This window comes from Gymnoscopelus microlampas (assembly GCF_963454915.1).
Source record: "Gymnoscopelus microlampas genome assembly, chromosome: 17".
Lineage (NCBI taxonomy): Eukaryota > Metazoa > Chordata > Actinopteri > Myctophiformes > Myctophidae > Gymnoscopelus > Gymnoscopelus microlampas.
Genome location: NC_139954.1, coordinates 36,735,772 through 36,755,448, shown reverse-complemented (window position 1 = coordinate 36,755,448; position 19,677 = coordinate 36,735,772). Strand labels below are relative to the sequence as shown.

General features: G+C 40.7%; 1 protein-coding gene across 2 annotated transcripts in view; it reads right to left on the bottom strand.

Annotated features, from left to right (window-relative positions):
* Positions 1 to 7,723: 7,723 nt before the first annotated feature.
* Positions 7,724 to 19,677, bottom strand: part of sema5ba (sema domain, seven thrombospondin repeats (type 1 and type 1-like), transmembrane domain (TM) and short cytoplasmic domain, (semaphorin) 5Ba) — a 210,053-nt gene continuing 198,099 nt past the window's right edge. For both annotated transcript variants that reach the window (XM_084084310.1, XM_084084311.1), the window contains 3 exons: positions 18,612 to 18,656; positions 15,775 to 15,980; positions 7,724 to 11,257 (listed from right to left, as the gene is read on the bottom strand). In XM_084084310.1, the coding sequence (XP_083940436.1) occupies positions 11,069 to 11,257; positions 15,775 to 15,980; positions 18,612 to 18,656 (440 nt within the window). In that variant the 3' untranslated portion in view covers positions 7,724 to 11,068. The remainder of the gene's footprint in view (positions 11,258 to 15,774; positions 15,981 to 18,611; positions 18,657 to 19,677) is intronic.

Below are 19,677 nucleotides of genomic sequence, written 5' to 3'. Positions count from 1 at the left end.
CCGCCGTGCAAACACACAAACACGTCTGTCTCTGCGTGGACCCCCGGGAGGGCCATGGGATATGCATCAGAAATGGCCAACTATGACCGCCTCCTGGGTAAACATTGCGACACACAGAGCAAACATCAGATGGTCACATTGCACAACAATAATTTATGTTGGATGGGGAACCGTGTTCCTGTTTTCGGAATTCCCATAGTGCAATGATGTGCTATTGTACCTCAGCCATCAGACACCATCTGTTCTTGAAGTATTTATTCCATGAAGCCATTTAGGATTTTATTGTATATCTATATTCATCACTTGATGATGGCAGTGCAAAAAAACAAACACACATAACAATGACTTTGCCCTCTAAAATGTATACACAGTATAACTAAAGTGATAATCATTCAGTCCCACTTTCACACCAGCAATGATTTTGTCAGTATTATGTCTCAGTGGTGGAAAGTAACTAAGTACATTTACTTAAGTATAATTTTGAGGTATTTGTACTTTACTTGAGAGTTTTTCCAATTTCCAATACTTTTACTTCTACTCCACTACATCTCAGAGGCAAATATTGTACTTTTACTCCACTACAATTATTTGAAAACTTTAGTTACTAGTTACTTTTCAGATATAAATGATGATATTATGAAACATACATTAACCTCTTTAGACCTATTTTATACATAGGCTATTTGAAAATAGCCGATCTACAAGCTCACAACGCGTTGCATCGCGACGCGTTGTGAGCTTGTAGATCTGCTATTTTCAAACATTTTAGTACTTTTACTTTTGGTACTTTTAGTACATTTTGATACCAGTACCTTTGTACTTTTACTCAAGTAAATTTTGAATTCCGGACTTGTAACAGAGTACTTCTACATTGCAGTATTGATACTTTTACTTAAGTAAAACATTTGAGTACTTTTTCCTCCACTGGTATTATGTCTCATTATCCGAACGATGGATAATGTCCCTCACTTTTTGAACAAGGCTGTTATTTTTGCTTCATGTGTTGTCCACACCCAAACACATCTTTCATTCTCTCCAGAGCTGCTGTAATTCTTCACTGTCGCAAATAGAATAGGTCATAAAGCAGAGCATGTGCCGTGCCGTCAAGGCGCATGGTGTCCTTTCTACTTACTCAGGGCCATCGCTTCCCTGACTTCTGACATTTTATAAACTGAGTGGCTCCCAGCCCCCTCTGCCCCATAGAAAGTAGAAATATGGGCTGATTAATGCTTTCACTGCAGTCATTAATAAAACCACCAAGGGTCACTCGCTCTCTAATTGAGAGGTAGGCCTATGGAGAGGGCAGCAAATGAGAAAGAACAAGGTTTCTGTTAGCCAGTATATATTTAAGAGCAGGTTATTAAATTGTCCATAGGATATTAGGGCATACATTTTAGTGCGAGTTGTATATTGTCCCATGGAATTGGAGCATTGTAGCAGAAAGCAGTTTTTCCCTGTTTAGACTGAACAAGTGGAACCTCAAGTCGTTTGAGCGGTGCATTGTTTCCACTCTAACATCAATAGCCTTAAAAATAAACTCATACCAGTGCCTAGTTCTCCTCTCAGGGAAGACCAACCTACTTTGTCGTAGAGGATACAATGGTGAGTTCTGTAGCTTTCACCAGTAATAAATCTTAAGTGCTGAGTGATAAACTGTGTCTAGGTGTAAATGAGTAGTAGGGGCAGCATTTCTATTATGACATCACCATAGTCCAAAACTGACATAAAGAGAGCTTCAACACCAATCCTTTTTCTGCAGATCATCGGGAAGCTGCCTTTGTTTCTGTAAAGAAATCCACATTTCTGTCTTAGTTTGTCTAACTGTCTAACTTTTCATCGAGCCAAATACGGAGATATTTGTACTTGGTGACTCTATCAATAGAGGATCCACTAACCGTATCTATATGTAAACAGCTATAGTTTATGTTTTTAGCTCTCGAAAATATCATACATTTAGTTAATTAGCTAGGGTTCAGAACCAGTTTAAGTGAGATGAGTGCAACTCACTTGAACTGTCTTGTTGAAAGATTGTTGGAGTTTTTCCATTGCTAGTTGGACAGAGTCAGCTATACCATTTTTTGTTATCCATGCCTGTCATACCTCCTGTTCAATACATAATGGAACAGGAGTGCACACCAGTAGAGTAGACAATACAATATTTTCGGTGCCAGCACTGTGTAGCAATTGCTTGGCCGCTCTATCTCTGTTCACAGTTCACTGTGTCTGTCTATCTTGGGTGCACCCTTCTAACTTGAATCCTCAGTCATCAACATTACATTCAAGTTTGTGTTGATCCAGTTACATCACAACATTCTAAATAGGACAATTATGACATAGTGACTACTTTGGTGCTTCCTATGGCGCTTACCTGTTTTCTAAGGTACTTTCTAAGGTTTCATTATTGAAGCTGTTGATGTCTCAAAAGCATGAGCATCCAATTTTGTCACTACCGAAACAATGATGTCACTACCGAAACTTGAGCATAATGTTTCGGTAGTGACTGTTTTGGTAGTGACAATTTTAGCTAGTTTTAAGCTTAACTCAACAATGCTAGGCAAGACATGGCTTGCAAACACAGCTTTGAGCAGTTGTACATGGATAAAAAACATCACATTTGAAGTAAAACCCAAAGGAGTTTATAATTGCAGAAATGATGTGTTCGGTAGTGACAATCCTTAAAAATACACACTGATTTTCAGACTTTGGAAGACATTACTTCTGACTGAAGTAAACTAGCTACTCACCAGGTGGCCATGATGAACAGGAAGTCTAAGTGTGGGAGTGTGGCTAAAACCAGGCTCCACCTATGGACTAAAACTCGTTGTGTTTCGGTAGTGACATGAAAACATGGGACAGCTTTTTTTATATAATGTTTTTTAATTTAAAGAAAAATCCACAAAATCAATCTTAATATTTCGACTTCCCTTTAAGATAAATATAAAGGATGTATTTAAAAACAAAATGTAATAAATTGACAAAAATCATTTAGATATTGTTTTCATGAATTGAAATTTAGGAGTTAGGGGTTGGGACAGCCATCTCCCAATATGAAGTAACATATAAAGTATTTTTTTTTTAAGATATTACATTTTGTTCTATCTCAATTAATGTATTGTGATTAAATAGATCATAAGATGATATTAGTACACATGTAAGGTCTGACTACTTAATTGTTTTTTAAAATAGTTTTTTCATTGTGGGACTGCTATTTCAACCAATTCGGTAGAATGGTCCATATGCAGAGGTATTTCTCTTTGGAACTGCTGCCTCTGTGTGTCAGGCAGTCTCAATCTAGACTGTCCTATAAGAAAAGTGTGAAAATACTGTTGTAGAATAAGCTACAGGCTAAGTGATGCACTTAAATTTGAACTTTTTATGGTTTGATATTTGTTAGGGTTTCTAGGCGGTTTTCAGTGTTTTGTATTTTATAGTTCATGTAATTTATTGGTGCTATGTCATTTTATCAGACATTTATTTGTAGTGCGTGTTGCAGGACCACATTGGAAACAAGTGTTTTATTAGGCTTTTATGTGTATATCTTGGGTTTAAGTTATGTGTTTACTCGTATTTATTTTACCCAAATCAAATCAAGTCTAGGCCACTGGCACCTCCAGTGTTCCATGGACACTTTGCTGGATGTATTAGGGGTACTTGGTTGCATGGCCTGACTCTGTAGGGTGGGTGGGGGTGGGGTGATGGTGGTTGACATCCATCGTCTACCCCTCTGCCCAAAAATGTCACATCCATCTCTCCTCATATGGCAAGGTAAGGGTTTCCATCCGCTGCCTTTGCACTCATTTGTTCTTTGGATGAATGGTGCAGAAAGGCTTAAGTAATATAGATCGTACTGTAAGGTATAGATATACACAAGCGTGTGCTCATCCGTGTACAAACTCACTCGCATGCACACGAACACGTACACAAAGTCACAGTATCACCACTACTGGCACAGACTGCCATCACTGGGAGAGAAAATAGATGCACTGTCGGCTGTATTGTAACACGTCAGCTAAACACACATTTGCCATACGACATACATCATGTACTGGGATGGAGATACCGTGCGGAGGTAACCTTGCAGGAGTCTCTCCATTGACAGCAGCTGACATGCTTGTTCTGGGTGACATACTGTACTGTCAATGGTCAGGTTTGATGGTGCAGTGTCTTGCAAAAGGACACTTTGGCAGGATTCATGGTTGAAGTAAGGATTGGGACAATGGGTGAAAGTAACAAAGTACATTTACTCAAATACTGTACTTAAGTACACTTGAGGATTTTTTTACTTTACTGGAGTATTTCCCATTTTCAGTACTTATAGTTCTTTCATTCTTATTATCCCAAAACATACAGTAACCACTTCAGCCCTAAATACATCTCGGCCATTTCATAAGAGAGAGATCGAGTTGTTGTAAAAGGGAATTCATTGAATAGGCACTTTGACGTAAGCATTTTGGCGGTTAGACTCCATTAACATTTATCATACATATGCAACATACATAGTATGGAATATGCTTAATAGGGACAACCCCCCTGTACATAAGTATGAGAAATTACGCCTACTGGCAGATACCCGTCGGGGGTGGGTTGCTTGTTCGCTGACTGAAAGGAGAATGAGAGGTTAGAAGCAGAGATATTTTGAACGTGTAGCTTACTGATAAAGTAGAATAATTCCTGAGATGCTGCGGACTGAGAAATGACAGGTTAGATGCAGTGAATTTGAGGATTTGAGTATTGGATCCTTCGCTACTTTTCTAATCTCCTATATGCAGTTTTCTAAAGTCCATGTCACGCAGTGGAAGGTACGAGCATTACGCGAAGCTTCACCCAGGCTCCTGTCACGGGATTAGCGAGTTCTTAGCGCCACTGCAACAGCCTTTACCTGTTGACATGACCTTTATCCGACAATACATGAATATAAATATTTTTAACACATCCTACTAAATTCTGCAAAGCTAAGTAGAGCGAGGCAAGGCCGAGTTTGGACCTGCCCAGTTCTCCTCAGTGGCTGGGGCAACTGATCTGAAGTTGCACGCGGCCATGGACCACCGCCGTGAGCATGGAACTGCGAAGCCTGTTTTGCACATAGAGTTACAGTACATTTCAATAAAAGAGAGATCACGCCACTTTGGAACAGGGGAACAATTATTATAGAAGTGTACAAGATTCGGCGATTAGACTCAGTTTGCATTTAATCGAGCAGGATTAGGAGAGAGCCCCAAAATAAAAGAGAGTCAGGTTGAGAGAAGCACCGTGACGATTTGATAGATGACAGGAAAGAGAAAGCTTTAAACGGCAACCGAAATGTGCGAGCAATGGAATGGCGACTAGCGGGAAAAACAAAAGGGGAGAGAGTGGATAGCATAGGATGGCCTCCGGCCACGAAAGTAGCCAGCTTCTAGGCTAGGAGATGCGAGGCCGGCGAGGCGCTCGTAGACTGACCCTTTTCAGTCAGGGGAAATTCCGCCAACATTAAGGGAGAAGCTACTAGAAATAGCATAGATGTCCGCATACGGGCGCAGAAATTTAGCCGCCGTGGGGCTAAAGCTACTAGGGAGCACAGCGAGACCATGCAGCGATGGTCGGAAATTTAGCAGCTTTTATGGGCTAAAGCCACTAGAAATGGCATAGAAGGGGCTGGACGTACAGCGAAATTTAGCAGCTTTTATGGGCTAAAGCTATTAGAAATAGCATAGGATGTCCGAAATACGGACGCAGAATTAGCTCCTAGAGAGCAGAAATGACCATGCAGCGATGGCCAGGAGAAGTATAGCCCGCGTTTATTGGGGCTAAAGCTCTTAGAGAGCAGGGAGGCGACCACGCAGTGATGGACAGCAGTAGCCGGCAGAGGAGGCTAGATGCGGGAGCCGGGGCGTGTTCGTATAGGGCCAGCTGGGCCGGCAGAGAGAACGATAAGAGGGGAGCTAGGAGAACGCGCAACATTAGCATTAATGTGAAGATTAAGACGATGCAGCAATTTTAGTACAGCAACTTAAACATTAACTGAACATCATGCAGGCAGCAGATGAAAGTAGCATTAGCCGTTTTTACAATGTAGTCGGCCGTGATGGCAGGCTCGTGACTAAACTAATTTTAAAGGCGGTTATAGCATGAGCTGAAGCTGTAGTAGCAATGCAGTCGGCAGTGTTAGCAGAAACATGACTGACTGCTTCAATGATTTAGCAGACGTGAAAGCAGCAGGCTGGGCTGAAGTTGTATTAGCTCATAGCTGCACCAGTTGAAGTAGCATGGCTGTAATGATTAGCAGACATGATAGCCGCAGGCTGAGTAAAAGATGCGTTAGCTCGAAGCAGCGCTGTTGACGTAGCATAGCTGTAATGCTTAGCAGACATGATAGCAGCAGTTTGAGTAGCATTTAGCTGAAGTAATTTATGAAGCAACAGTTTGAGTATGATTAGCTTTAGGTGCGATGCATTCGGCAGCATTGGCGGACTCATGACCAACCTTGAACTTGCAGAAATGGAACACATAGCATTAGCTGACTGTAGTAATAGCGAGCAATTCAGAAGCATGGATGATAGCTTAATTTTCCATGAGCAGACCCATTACTAACCACATGGTAGCAACGGTTGACGTAGTATGGTTGAAATGTTTAGGACATGATAGCAGCAGACTGATTAAAAGTAGCATTAGCTGAAGCTGAAGCTGCAATGCAGTTTAGCAGAATTTGCTGACAAATGAATGCAGTAGTTGACATTGCGAAGTTGACATGATTAGCAGTAGCCTGAGTAAAGGTACCAATCGCTGTGATAATTAGCAGATATGTGATCATAGCAGGCATGAGTTAGCATTAGCTGTAGCATCAGTAGCAGAGCAGTCGCATTAGCTGAATAATAATAGCATTTGTGATAGCCTCGCAAACTGTTGAAAGCAGGGCTGGAATGAAGGCAGCCATAGCACCTGGAAGGAGTGTGGCCAGCTTGTTGGATGGGCTTTAGCACCAGCTGATGATTGATGAGAGCAGCCCTAGTCATGGAAGGAGTGAGAAAAAAGTTTGTTGCGGAAAAAAGAACTGAACTTAACTAAGCCCCCCAAAAAATGAGAGAAAAAGCTGATGACCTGCCGCTTGCAGCTCTGAGTGAGTAAGCAGCGGAGCGCAGAGAGTGCACGCTTTGTTTGCAAAGCTCTGAGTGTGAAAGGCACAGAGAGCACACTTTGCTTGCTGCATGCTGGAAAGAGAATGACCAGTGAGAGAGGCAGTGATATTTAAAGGCGGAGTCCAACCGCCTGATTGGCTGACTGCCGATAGGCAGATTGACTGCAGGTTGGCAGATTGGCTGCAGATTGGCGGACTGACTGCAGATTGCCAATCTGCGGTCAGACTGCAGGACATACCAACTCAGTCATCTTCTTTATGAACTTGCGCTGTGAGCTACATTTGAAAATAGCATCGCGATGCGACGCATTGTGACCTTGTAGATCTGCTATTTTACACATTCTGAACTTGTGAAATGGGACATTCTGCACAATGGGTACTTTTAATTTTAGTAAGCTTTAAGTATATTTTGATGCCAATACTTTTGTACTTTTACTTACATTGTATTTCTACACAGTATTGCAGTAAAGTAAAAAATGTGAGTACTTTTTCCACCACTGCAGGAAAGACACTCGACTCGACTACTAACATTTAGGACAACTTTTCATAATTGAATTAAATAGTAATGTAATCATACAAAGTCACAGATGTAGAGAACCAAGCCACGAGTTGTTGGCATCAAGGTTTATTATCCTTTATAATGTACAATATACAAAAATATAGGGTACCAAAAAATTCACAGTGTCTAAAAGGCAGTGATTACAGTCTACATGACAGGTCTAACAGTACAGTACACCTGGTACGTTGCATAGAAGGGCGCCGAGCCTCACCGGGGACAAAGCTCACAACGGACCAATTACTGAAGACATTGCTGAAGACATTTTTGTACATAGTGTTATTTTCTCTGTATTTTTGTGTTGACATTTGAACTGTTTGGTTGCTACTATATAGGTCTATGAAATGAAGGACTTTTTTGGACAGACCCTTTAGACAAAAGTATCATAAATGTGATTGTGATGTTTTAAAAATGTTTTGCCTAATAAAAATTTCAATCAATCAATCAATTGCTTAGACGTTGGTGTTAAGTCCTCTGTGTTAATTTAACTTTGAGAGTTTATAAATGTAACATTTGTACACTCTTTGAGTTACAAATGAATAAATTACAGCTGGAGAAATGCACAAATGACAATTTTAACTCCCCTGCTTGTTGCTATTTGAGCGGTTCAGTGCGAATGAATTCATGCTCGCACTTCTGTTGGTCATCTCGAAGTCGTGTTATTTTAACTCGTGTTGTTTTCTGAAGCAGAAACCAATTTGTTTGTTTTACTATTCGCTGCCATTAGACTCTAGCCCGTGGTCAGCCAGCTGGAGCAGGAGGATACAAGATAAGATGAGATAAACCTTTATTGATCCTTGGAGGGAAATTCAGTGGTCAATAAATCGGTGGCGTTGTGGCGCTCTGTCCCCAAACAAACCCCATGGTTGGTGTGTACTTAGCTGCTGCTGCTGCACTCTCTCTCTTTTTTTACTTTTTTTTTTTTTTACTTTTCTTTTTTTTAAACAACTATAAGGCTTTTAAAAACAAACAGTGTTAGCTATACAATGTACAGGTACATTTACAATGAGCCCGAACCTCCTCAGGGTCAGTAATGCGCTGCAGAAGGCTGTCTCTCCTATATACAGATAGAGCTCTCATTCATCTCGTGCGTTTTACAGTAGCTGAATCGACAGAAGCATTGTTGTGGGTTAGCACTCATTGAGCAGGCATAATAATAAAATATAGCTCAGCTGTGAAATGCCCTTTATAAACCAAGCTCTGACTATAAATAATGTTTTCATCCCGCAGGGAGGGCTCGAGGCTCTCCTTAACTTACATTGATTAACATTTTCGTATATGGAACATAGGGAAAAACAGTAGAATGCTGTGTCATCATCAGAAAGTGGAAAAGAAATGCACACATCCCCCCTTAATAGATCTCCTCATATATATATATACTGTAGCAATATGTATGAAAGCATTTACATTGTACAAAATGCAGAGCTGGACCCCCTTGCCCATTCAAGCTCACAGGCACAGACTCAAAAGAGATACAGTCCATGCGCGTACCTACGTGCGTGCGAGCACGCACGCACACACGGACACATGCATGCACGGTGCGTACGCACACGGATACACACATTATGTCAATCCTCGGCATTAGCATGCTTTAAAGCAAGCATGATTTTATGTTACAAGAGGGGTCCTAATGATTCTCATTTTGTTACAGACTTTGTAGAAAATAAAATAAAATAAATTTGATCAACATTCACCTCTAGGTGTACCCCCCCCACCCCCCACCCCCCCAGACACTTGTTAACTCACGGTGGAAGATGAAACGGCTACCAAAATGCTCAAAATAAACAACATAAAAAATGTGTCGATTCAGTGACGTGGAGTTAATCAGCTATGCTTTATTTGTCTTAACAAATACTTCCTAAACGCTACTGCTCATTTGAGCATGAAACACATAGTTTCCTCTTCATCAAAAAAAAGAGGAGAAACAAAAACATTTAAAAAAGGATCAAGGATCACTCACTACTAGCTTATACTACCTTGTAATCATCATAGAAAACACACAGTCCAGTGGATCAGCACACTGGCCATATCTGATATGACCACTGAGCCATTTTAGCACTCAGCAGAACCAGTGCATCTATTAACAGAATCAAAGAAATCCCCATCCAGAATCCTTGTCATCCTTAAAAAAGTAGAAAACAAAACAACAAACAAAAAAACAAACGAGAAATAAGAACAAGCCCCGTCCCTTCCCCTTCTATTGCATACAGGCACCCGAGGCATTCCCAAAGCTTTATGTACAGTGCACCGCCCCACGTATGGACTGCATTTCCCACAAACCCCCACAGCTCTCCCTCGTTCAGAACTCTGGAGTTAACGTCCTCGCCCCCGTACAACCAATGGGCCGTGAGACTTCGGCCATTAGTACATTTAGCGGTTGGTTCTCTCCAAACCACCATGTACACGTGTGTTTGTTTGTGTGTGTGTGTGTGTGTGTGTGTGTGCACGCGCGCATGGCGTAATGATGTGTAGTGTTCGCGTCGCAAAACAACATCTCACTAGCTTCCAATGACCTACGTCACATAGTGACTGGTGTGCAGAGCAAACATATCATTGGCTGCTGAGTTCGTTATCTTTTCTCTGCCATGTGAAAAACTGAAAATGGAGGAGAGAGCAGCCGACCCCGAGCAGCCGAGCTGATATTGATCTCTAATTTAATTGAGTATCGACTTCATTGAGCTCTCTTTTGTGGCGTTCTTCTTCTCCTTTCTTTCCGCGCCGGAGCAAGGCGTGTAATGATATGCCTCATTTGTTCTTAGCGACCGCTTTCGTTGTATTTGAAAGACTCGTGAAAAGTGTTCATTCCAGACGAACGCACAAGAACTGCAGAGGAACGTCACACACGGATCCAGGGAAACGTCTTCTTTTCAAATGTTCTGCTGTCGTACTGTACGTCTCTGGACCGCTGCATATTAACGCGGTGAGGAGATTCCGCTCGGTGCCGTAGTTCTTCCATTAGCTCTCCACAAAAAAAAAGTACTTGGTTGAAACTGCCCTGTCTGGTCAGACCCTTGTAATAACACACCCTCAGCCAGTTACATAAGTGCCTGTCTCCAAGCTGACGCGGGGCGTGGGGCCGTGAGGGCGTGGGGGCACAGTTATTCCAACCCACACAGCCCCCCGACTCACTCACTCACTCACTCACTCACTACGGGCCGGTGGAATATTGCAGGTATGTCCCCTGAACACACAAACCCCGACCATTACAGAAGAGACGATAGATAGGAGCACTGAGAGAGGAGAGAGGGGAGGCAGTGGGCTGTTGAACCACGTGATCCTGGACAAGGCCAGGTTCAGAGGATCACTTCAGATGGGTTTCGGGCTCGTGTTCCATTATGTCACCGTGGGAGTAAATGAGGAGAGGGAGGTGCGGTCGGCGGCCGGGGGCAGGCCCTGTCTCAGCTGCTGTTGTTGCTGTTGTTGCTGTTGTTGTAGGTCCTGCAGGGCGAGGGGGAGGAGTTGGGCTGGTAGTCGTACTTGCCCAGCGCCGTGGGGTAGTAGGTGGTGGTGTAGACGTTGGTCTGTTGCAGCGCCGACGGATAGAAGTTGGATCTCTCGTCGGGGAGGAGGTTGTTCTTGTTGAGCGTCTAGGAAGACACACAGTGGAGGGAGATGAGAGAAGGGCTTTATTTTTATCTAGATCAGTGGTTTTCAACCGTTTTCGTGTCAAGGACCCCCAAATTGACACATAGTAGCCCACGGACCCCCATTTGAAAAGATATGCCAGGGACTCAACCATTTTGATTTCTCGGGGGTCCCAATCTACACTGTATCATCATCATTAGTGTTCATTTAGCTCTGAGAGTGTACAAATGGAACCAAATGGACCCTAACGGGTCCATTTGGTTCCATTTGTACACTCTCAGAGTTACAGACACATAAGGGTCAATTTGGTACCTAACTATTAATTTGGCTGGGGACCCCCTGGAACCACCTCAAGGACCACTGGTGGTCCCCGGACCACTGGTTGAGAACCACTGATCTAGTTGCATTTCTTTTCAGACTGATTGATATGGCCGAAATCAAATATCACAATATTTTTGACCAAATACCTCGATAATATTGAGGGGATTACTATTGATGGCTTCCCAAAATATTTATACAATGAGATCTTTGAATGAATAATCATCAGTAACGCCTGACTAATAACTAATTGGGTAAAGACATAGGCCTATACTGAATAAATAGAAAAGTCAGTTGAGTTCAGAAAATTAAATCACTTTACTATAGATTTTTCAATAAATAATTTCAACCCTAGATAAGAGAAAAGCAGGGAAAGTTGTTAAATTCATAGATCCATGTATTCAGTGATTTATTCCATATTGATTTTTATATGAGAGCGAAATCAACATTTGAGAGTGAAAAACTGCACAGAGATATACATCATGCCCGACATTTTACAGCCAGTGTATGCATATTGCATAATATACTAAATGTGACTTAAATACTTCCATAAGCCTTGGAGGTTGGAGCAAGGGCACTGCGAGTGCATTCATAAGCAAGGCGGACCACTTTAACAAATTTAATTTAGAGCGTGTCAGGCATAATCAATAAGCAAAATTTACGAGACGCCATGAATTCACCGTGGGCCCCTTTAATAACAACAAGGCTAAAACACATCCCGTCAAATGCAATCGCTGGATCTCGGGGTAAAAGCCAGCAGATGGTGAAAGACTTTCCAGAGAAAAAAAGCATCGGAAAAATGTAATCCATCTGCACATCTCTGAAGCCCAAAGCTGGACGCTTAATCTGGTTAGAGTCGTTGGAAATGCACAAAGGTGGCAATTACAAATTGCCATTGTTGAGATGAGACCCTGCTAACACGCAGCGCTCTAATGACACAGAGTGACACGGGACGCAGTGCCTCGCCCACTCCTCCTGGTTATTACAGTTAACCCATTAAGACCTGAGGCCGATTCTACAAAATGTCTTCTAAATCCTAACAGTTTTTTGGAAAAAACTTATGTTACTATGTCAGTGGATCTCAAACTTTTTCATGTCAAGGACCCCAAAATGTATTTGGCCAAGGACACCCATCTCAAAATATTTTGTTCCAGGGACCCCCAGAAGCAGGGCTTTGAGTTACAAATGTTCAGGTTGAAAAAATATATATTCAAAGATTTGCAAACATTTTCACGATTTTTCAAAAATAGCAGATCTACAAGCCCCCTAGCGCGGCACTCGGTGCCGCGCTATGAGCTTGTAGATCTGCTATTTTTGAATAGCCAAAGTGTAAAATAATGCTTTTTTAGCTCAAATCAAAAAATGACACAGATGCTTCTCCCGGTCTTATATGGGTTAATGAGCACAGCCTCTCAGAGGCAATAATATGGTTGTGAGCGCCACAGCCCCCACGATAAGATAATACTGATGACAATAACAAGGACAACTAGACATCATATTGACATTCAAGTCCGTTATTTTAGATGTCCATATATGGCGTTATTTGCCTCTCCATGGACTTAAGGGTATAAAATCCAAGTTTAAAAAAAGTTTTCCATTTCAAAGTTTTCCACAAAGCCCCCGCAGTTCCCAAAGAAGCTGGACATTTTTAAAGTTTGAATGGAGACTCTAGATAAAAGTATGACGGAGCTAGACCAGGCCAGAGAATATACGTATAATAATAAATAAATATGGAAACAACACAATGAGTGGGTGCTTTCCTAGAGCAAGCTCACTAACTACAACAATATGACAGCAGCAGTGGAGCACAAAACGAGCTCATTCCCCAGTACTTGAGTCAAAGCATAAATACTCCTGTTCAAATATTACTCAACTACAAGTCAAATGTCTACTTGAGTTAGAGTACATGCTTTTAAGAATACTTATTACAAATTACAATGTACGTTTTCTTTTTTTAATATTAATGCATTACTGGGCGTCCCTTCCTAGAAATGTAGTGGAGTCAAAAGTACAATATTTTGTCTTTGAAATGTTGTGTAGTGAAAATCTTCCAAAAAACAATAAATACTAAAGTAAAGTACATCAAAAATCAAAAAAAATATACACAATTATATTGTTACTGTCCAACACTACTGGACCTCAGTAAGCTAGCATGAAGAAAGCGGGCCCTTTCTAACACCCAGTAAATGCCCGTTCTGGTTTGAACTTGACACAGAGGTGTGAGCAGGGAAGGGAAGGTAAGCTGTCCTCAAATCTATTGAGGATGATTTTCACCTGTGAGTTTGTTTTTTGTTGCTGTCAGCATCTTATTGTAACAATCCTGTATAATATATGTTGACTGCATCATACTCGGATATGTACAAGACCAGTGGTGTAAAGTAACTATAAGTGCATTTACTCAAGTACGTGTTGTGAGCTTGTAGATCTGCTATTTTCAAACATTTTAGTACTTTTACTTTCATTTTGATACCAATACTTTTGTACTTTTACTCAAGTACATTTTTTATTCCGGACTTTTACTTGTAACAGAGTACTTCTACATTGCAGTATTGATACTTTTATACTTAAGTAAAACATTTGAGTATACTTTTCCCACCACAAGACTAATTTCCGAAAGGGTCAATATATTGTGAATCAAAGTGAGACAACTTTTATTTAGGTCGTAACTTTGACGATTACTGGTGATGGAGAATATCACACAGACGTATAGTGTGGCCAGCTTTTACTTTTCTTTTTACCAAGTATGGTAGTTGCATACCAAAAATGAATGTGCTTCCAGTGACTGTTTTCTTGTGTTTATATAATGTGAATCCACAGTTGGACTTTTAATGAGAGGCCAAGGGCCGACCTGGGGTTTACCAACATAATGGAGCTCATTAATAAAGACTAGGGCTGTGGGGATTTGGGGAATAAAGGCTACAGTAAGTAGGCTATAGGTCTATAGTTTATAGAGCAAAACACAGAATAGTGAATGGGAATATACATGATCAGCAATTCATCTCACGTAGTTACTGTTCAAATTGAAGTAAACGCATGAATACAAGTTCTAAATAAAACATGAATTGCGTGCACTGCCCTTGAATGTGAATAAATATACAGTGTCAATACACAGGAATATCTGGGCTGTTAGTTTAGCTCTGCAGTTAGCTCATGTTAATTCTGGTCATGCCCGAAGTTGTCTGAGTTTTGGTCCCACATTTTTGATGGTGTTTTTGTTGGGAAACTGAACCCCCCTCACGGCTCTGTTTGGAATTCCAACTGTAACGTACGGGACGTCTGTGAGGCGGCATATCATAGCCTTCATGACCCTGTTGGCTAGACAGAAACATGTCACCTCTCCCTCACATGATAACTGGCTTAAAGAAATATTAAAGGCAGGGTAAGTGATTTACTAAATATCTCTATATTCTGATAGTACTCATTGCTACAGTATAGAGTGTCTGTTCAGTAAAAGGAGTCTCCCATGTCTCTCCAGCTCTTTATTAAACAGAAAATGCATTTTCAGTGCTCTCTCCTGATTGGCTTAAATGTTGTCACCTACCTGAAAATGTATTTATATTCTGTTTACTAAAGAGCTGGAGAGACCCCTGTGACCGAAAAACGCTCTGTAGCAATGATTACTATCAGAATATAGTACTTTAACAAAACAAAAAAAGAAAACCCCAAAAAATATCACTTACCCTACCTTTAATACATTTAATACAATACTTTAATTTTCAAAAATAGCAGATATACAAGCTCATAGCACGGCACCGAGTGCCGCGCTATGAGCTTGTAGATCTGCTATTTTTGAAAAATCGTGAAAAATATTTTTGGAATAGCCAAAGAAATCTAAAATGACACAGATGCGTTCCAGGTCTTAATGGGTTAAAAAACCCTTAATTCCTGTTTTTATTTTATAATTTTTTTTTATCTCCGATGGACCATCTCAAACTTCTGGGATACAGATCTATCAAGCTGGTACCATAACATAATAAAAGAGAATGTAACAATGTGAAAGTATGTAGGATGCGAGGGCTGTAGTGTGCAGGGGATTGTTTGTGTTTGTTTCTGTAAAAAAGGAGGAAAAAATATACAACTGTGACAATGATCTAATAACTGATAAGAAAGTCTATTGTACATTTTCTGTTGCCTTGTTTTTTGGTAAAACAAGTAAAATGAACACATACTTGTAGCATGCTTTGTTCTACCAAAAATCTACCTTGAACTCCATGGGTGTGTACTTCTCGTTCTTTGGTGTGGTGTTGCCCTTGTAGTTGAGGTGGTTGGGGGTGGTGGGGTGGATGACCGCCGACTCCTGGGACGGCTTGTGGAAGCGCTGGCAGTACACGTAGACCAGGAAGGACAGGAGCCCCGCCCCCAGGAAGCAGGACACGCCCGTGGCGATCAGGTGGATGGAGGTGAACGCTGGGAAAATGAAGGAGGAGGCGATACAAGAGGGTTAATAAAGGCAGAGGTGAATATAAGTACATTCACTCAAGAACTGTACTTTTTTGAGGTACCTTAAAGGACAACTTTGTTTTTTTACAACCAAGGTTTATGTTTTAGCTTGTAATTAAAGTAAATAAAAGATGAGTGATACATTTTTTTCATTTACTGCTTTCTATAGTTTTTGCTATTTTCGCGATCTTTTTTACAGTGGGCGGGGGCATTCTGTCCGGTGGCTAAATATGTCTTTTTTTTTACACAATAACCAGGCGTTATTTTTAATATTATTTACATTAGCTCTTCTAGCCCCCAATAACTCACATCTGGCCATCAAAGACCACAGGACCTTTTTTATTGTGTAAAAAATACATATTTAGCCACCGGACAGAATGCCCCCGCCCACTGAAAAAAATATCGCGAAAATTGCTAAAACTATAGAAAGCAGTAAATGAAAAAAAAGAACACTCATCATTTATTTACTTTAATTACAAGCTAAAATATAAACCTTGGTTGTAAAAAAACAAAGTTGTCCTTTAACTTAACTTGAGTATTTCCATTTAAAAACAAACCAAAAAAAACGTTATACTTCTACTCCAATACTTCTTAGAGGCAAATATTGTTCTTTTTCAAACACTAAAATAATTTGACAGCTTTGAAGAGCTTGTAGCTCAAGCTTGTAGAAAATGTGAGTGCTTTTACTTTTATTACTTTAAGTATATGTTGATGCCAATACTTTTGTACTTTTACTCAAGTGAAATTTTGAATACGGTATTTTTTTTTATTTCTACGTTTTGGTATTTTGGTACTTCTTAAGTAAAATATCAGAGTATTTCCTCCACCATTGCATAACGGCCTTGAAGTAGTTGAGCCCACCCAAACCACTGCTGCACAGTAAAATCCTCAGTCTTCATTTCAAAATGTAACACATGTGTACCCTCTCAAGAGTTAAAACATACCGTAGATAAATCAACACTGAGGATTTGTTTTGTGGCTTTATTTACATAGTGATATATTGGATCATTGTGACATTGACATTGATTGAGCTTTTTTTGTTACCGGGCTGACAGCATGTTTACAGCCAAACAGGAAATTAAATGTCTGGAACATTGTCACGTTTGAAAAGAAGTAAATCAGATCAAGTTGTGAGCTGTGAACTGACACAATAAAAACATACAGTACCCACACAAGACAATACAATACACATATACAAACAATCGTCTATCACTTGTGTGCAACAGTCTGTATAAAAGAGAAATGATTGTTTCCCTTCCTCTCCTATAATACTTATATTTTCATATTTTTTATTACATATCGTCAGGCAGAAAACCCCCATATTTCATCTTTTTATGTTTATTCATAAATTAATGACCTATGTCATACTGTCTGTGGTTTTAAGTATACATATTTCATATTCATTAGAAACAGTCATTGACGAACACAGCATCATGAACAGCCCTGCATCAGATCAGACATGATGTCATTTCAATGCGGTGTCTTTCCCCGAATATACAACAATAAAAGGCTCACTTTCCCGACAGTGCACATAATAGTTAGTGCACGATAAAATCCTCAGTGTTCATTTAACTCTGAGGTGTAAAGACAGACCCAAATGGAGCCGTAAGGGTCATTAACCCATTAAGACTGTCATTTTAGATTTTAACCACTTTAGCCATTATCTCATACTTTGGATATTCAAAAATAGCAGATATACAAGCCCATAGCGCGGCACCGAGTGCCGCGCTATGGGCTTGTATATCTGCTATTTTTGAAAAAAATATGAAAATGTGTGCATTTTCGTGCATTTTTTTAAGCGAACATTTTTAACTCAAATCTTTGCTTCTGTTCTACAGTTTTTTGAAAAAACGTATGTTGCTGTATAATCAGTGGTTCTCAAACTTTTTAATGTCACGGGCCCCCAAAATGATATGTATTTGGCCGTGGACCCCCATCTCAAAATATGTTGTTCCAGGGACCCCCCCCCCCCCCCCCCCCAGACGAAAAGATTTGAGTTAAAAATGTTCGCTTTAAAAAATATATATATTCAAAGATTTGCACAAATTTTCTATATTTTTCAAAAATAGCAGATCTACAAGGCGTACAAGCTCATAGCGCGGTACTCGGTTTATTCTCAAATAGAATAAACATTAAAACATATATAAAAAACAAATGAAAAAAAGTAATGGGAAAATCACGGCCCCCTCACACATTAGAATGTCCTTCTAATGCGTGAGGGGGCCGTGATTTTTCCATTACTTTTTTCATTCGTTTTTTATATATGTTTAAATGTTTATTTCATTTTAAAGTGAAATATCCTTTTAAAGAATATCTGACTCGTACTGTGTGCTTTTCTGTGAATAGGTGAAAGAAGAGACGCACATGAAAATGCACACGTAAATGTGTGAGAACGTGCAAACACACACACACACACACGCTTATGGAAAACCACAAAGGCCGAAATAAGGTGTACATACAGTACACCGTACGACACACACACACACACACACACACACACACACACACACACACACACACACACACACACACACACACACACACACACACACACACACACGCACACGCACACACACACACTGCTGTAAATCCACTTACCTCCGCACTGCTGGTCCTTATCAAAGCCAGATGCAGGGAGAATGACTGCAGAGGGGAGAGGGACACAGGGTCAGACACATGCACGTACGCACACACACACACGCACACACGCACGCACGCACGCACGCACGCACGCACACACACACGCACACACACACGCACACACACACACAAAACAGTGACGGGGTGGGGGTGACACATGCAGACAGAATGACAAAACCACACAATGATTAACATGAAATGTGGTTTGGATGTTGTTTGGAAAGGCTCTCTGGAGGAGAGCGGAGGGGCTTTTTTTTTTTACAACAGAGAATTCCAAACTTTTCAATCAGCCGCCCAATGAAAGCAAGTGGAGGAATAAAAGAAGAGCGATGCGTTCAGAGTGTTTTTTGACCTTTGTAAGGGCAGAGCTGCTGATGCAGAGATGATCATTTACAGCTGAAACACGTCCCATCCCATCCGCCATCGTTGAGGGGGCCAAGGAGAGGCGTGTGTGTGTGTGTGTGTGTGTGTGTGTGTGTTTGAATTACTATACTTGCGAGGACCAAGTATAGTAGAATTTGAAGAAACCTACATTGTGAGGACCGTTTTCCTGGTCCTCACAAGACAAATGGTTGTTTTATAGTTAAAAAAAACATTTTCAGAGATACGTTTACAATTAGAAAAACATTCAGGTTAGGATTAGACATTTAGAGGCTAGGTTTAGGGATTGGAATTAGAGTTCAACATGATTTATACTTAGTTGCGCGCCATGTGTCATGCATCGAAAAACAGCCGATCTATAAGCTCACAACGCGTCGCAGCGCGACGCGTTGTGAGCTTATAGATCGGCTGTTTTTCGGCTTTAGGCTTACGGTTAAAAATGGCAAAATAATACATATATTTTTAAATGACATTCATAAAATGGCTGTCCTAAAGCGTTGATGTCCTCACAAGTATAGTACACAAGTGTAAGTGTGTGTGTGTGTGTGTGTGTGTGTGTGTGTGTGTGTGTGTGTGTGTGTGTGTGTGTGTGTGTGTGTGTGTGTGTGTGTGTGTGTGTGTGTGTAAAAAATAATTCAGGCAC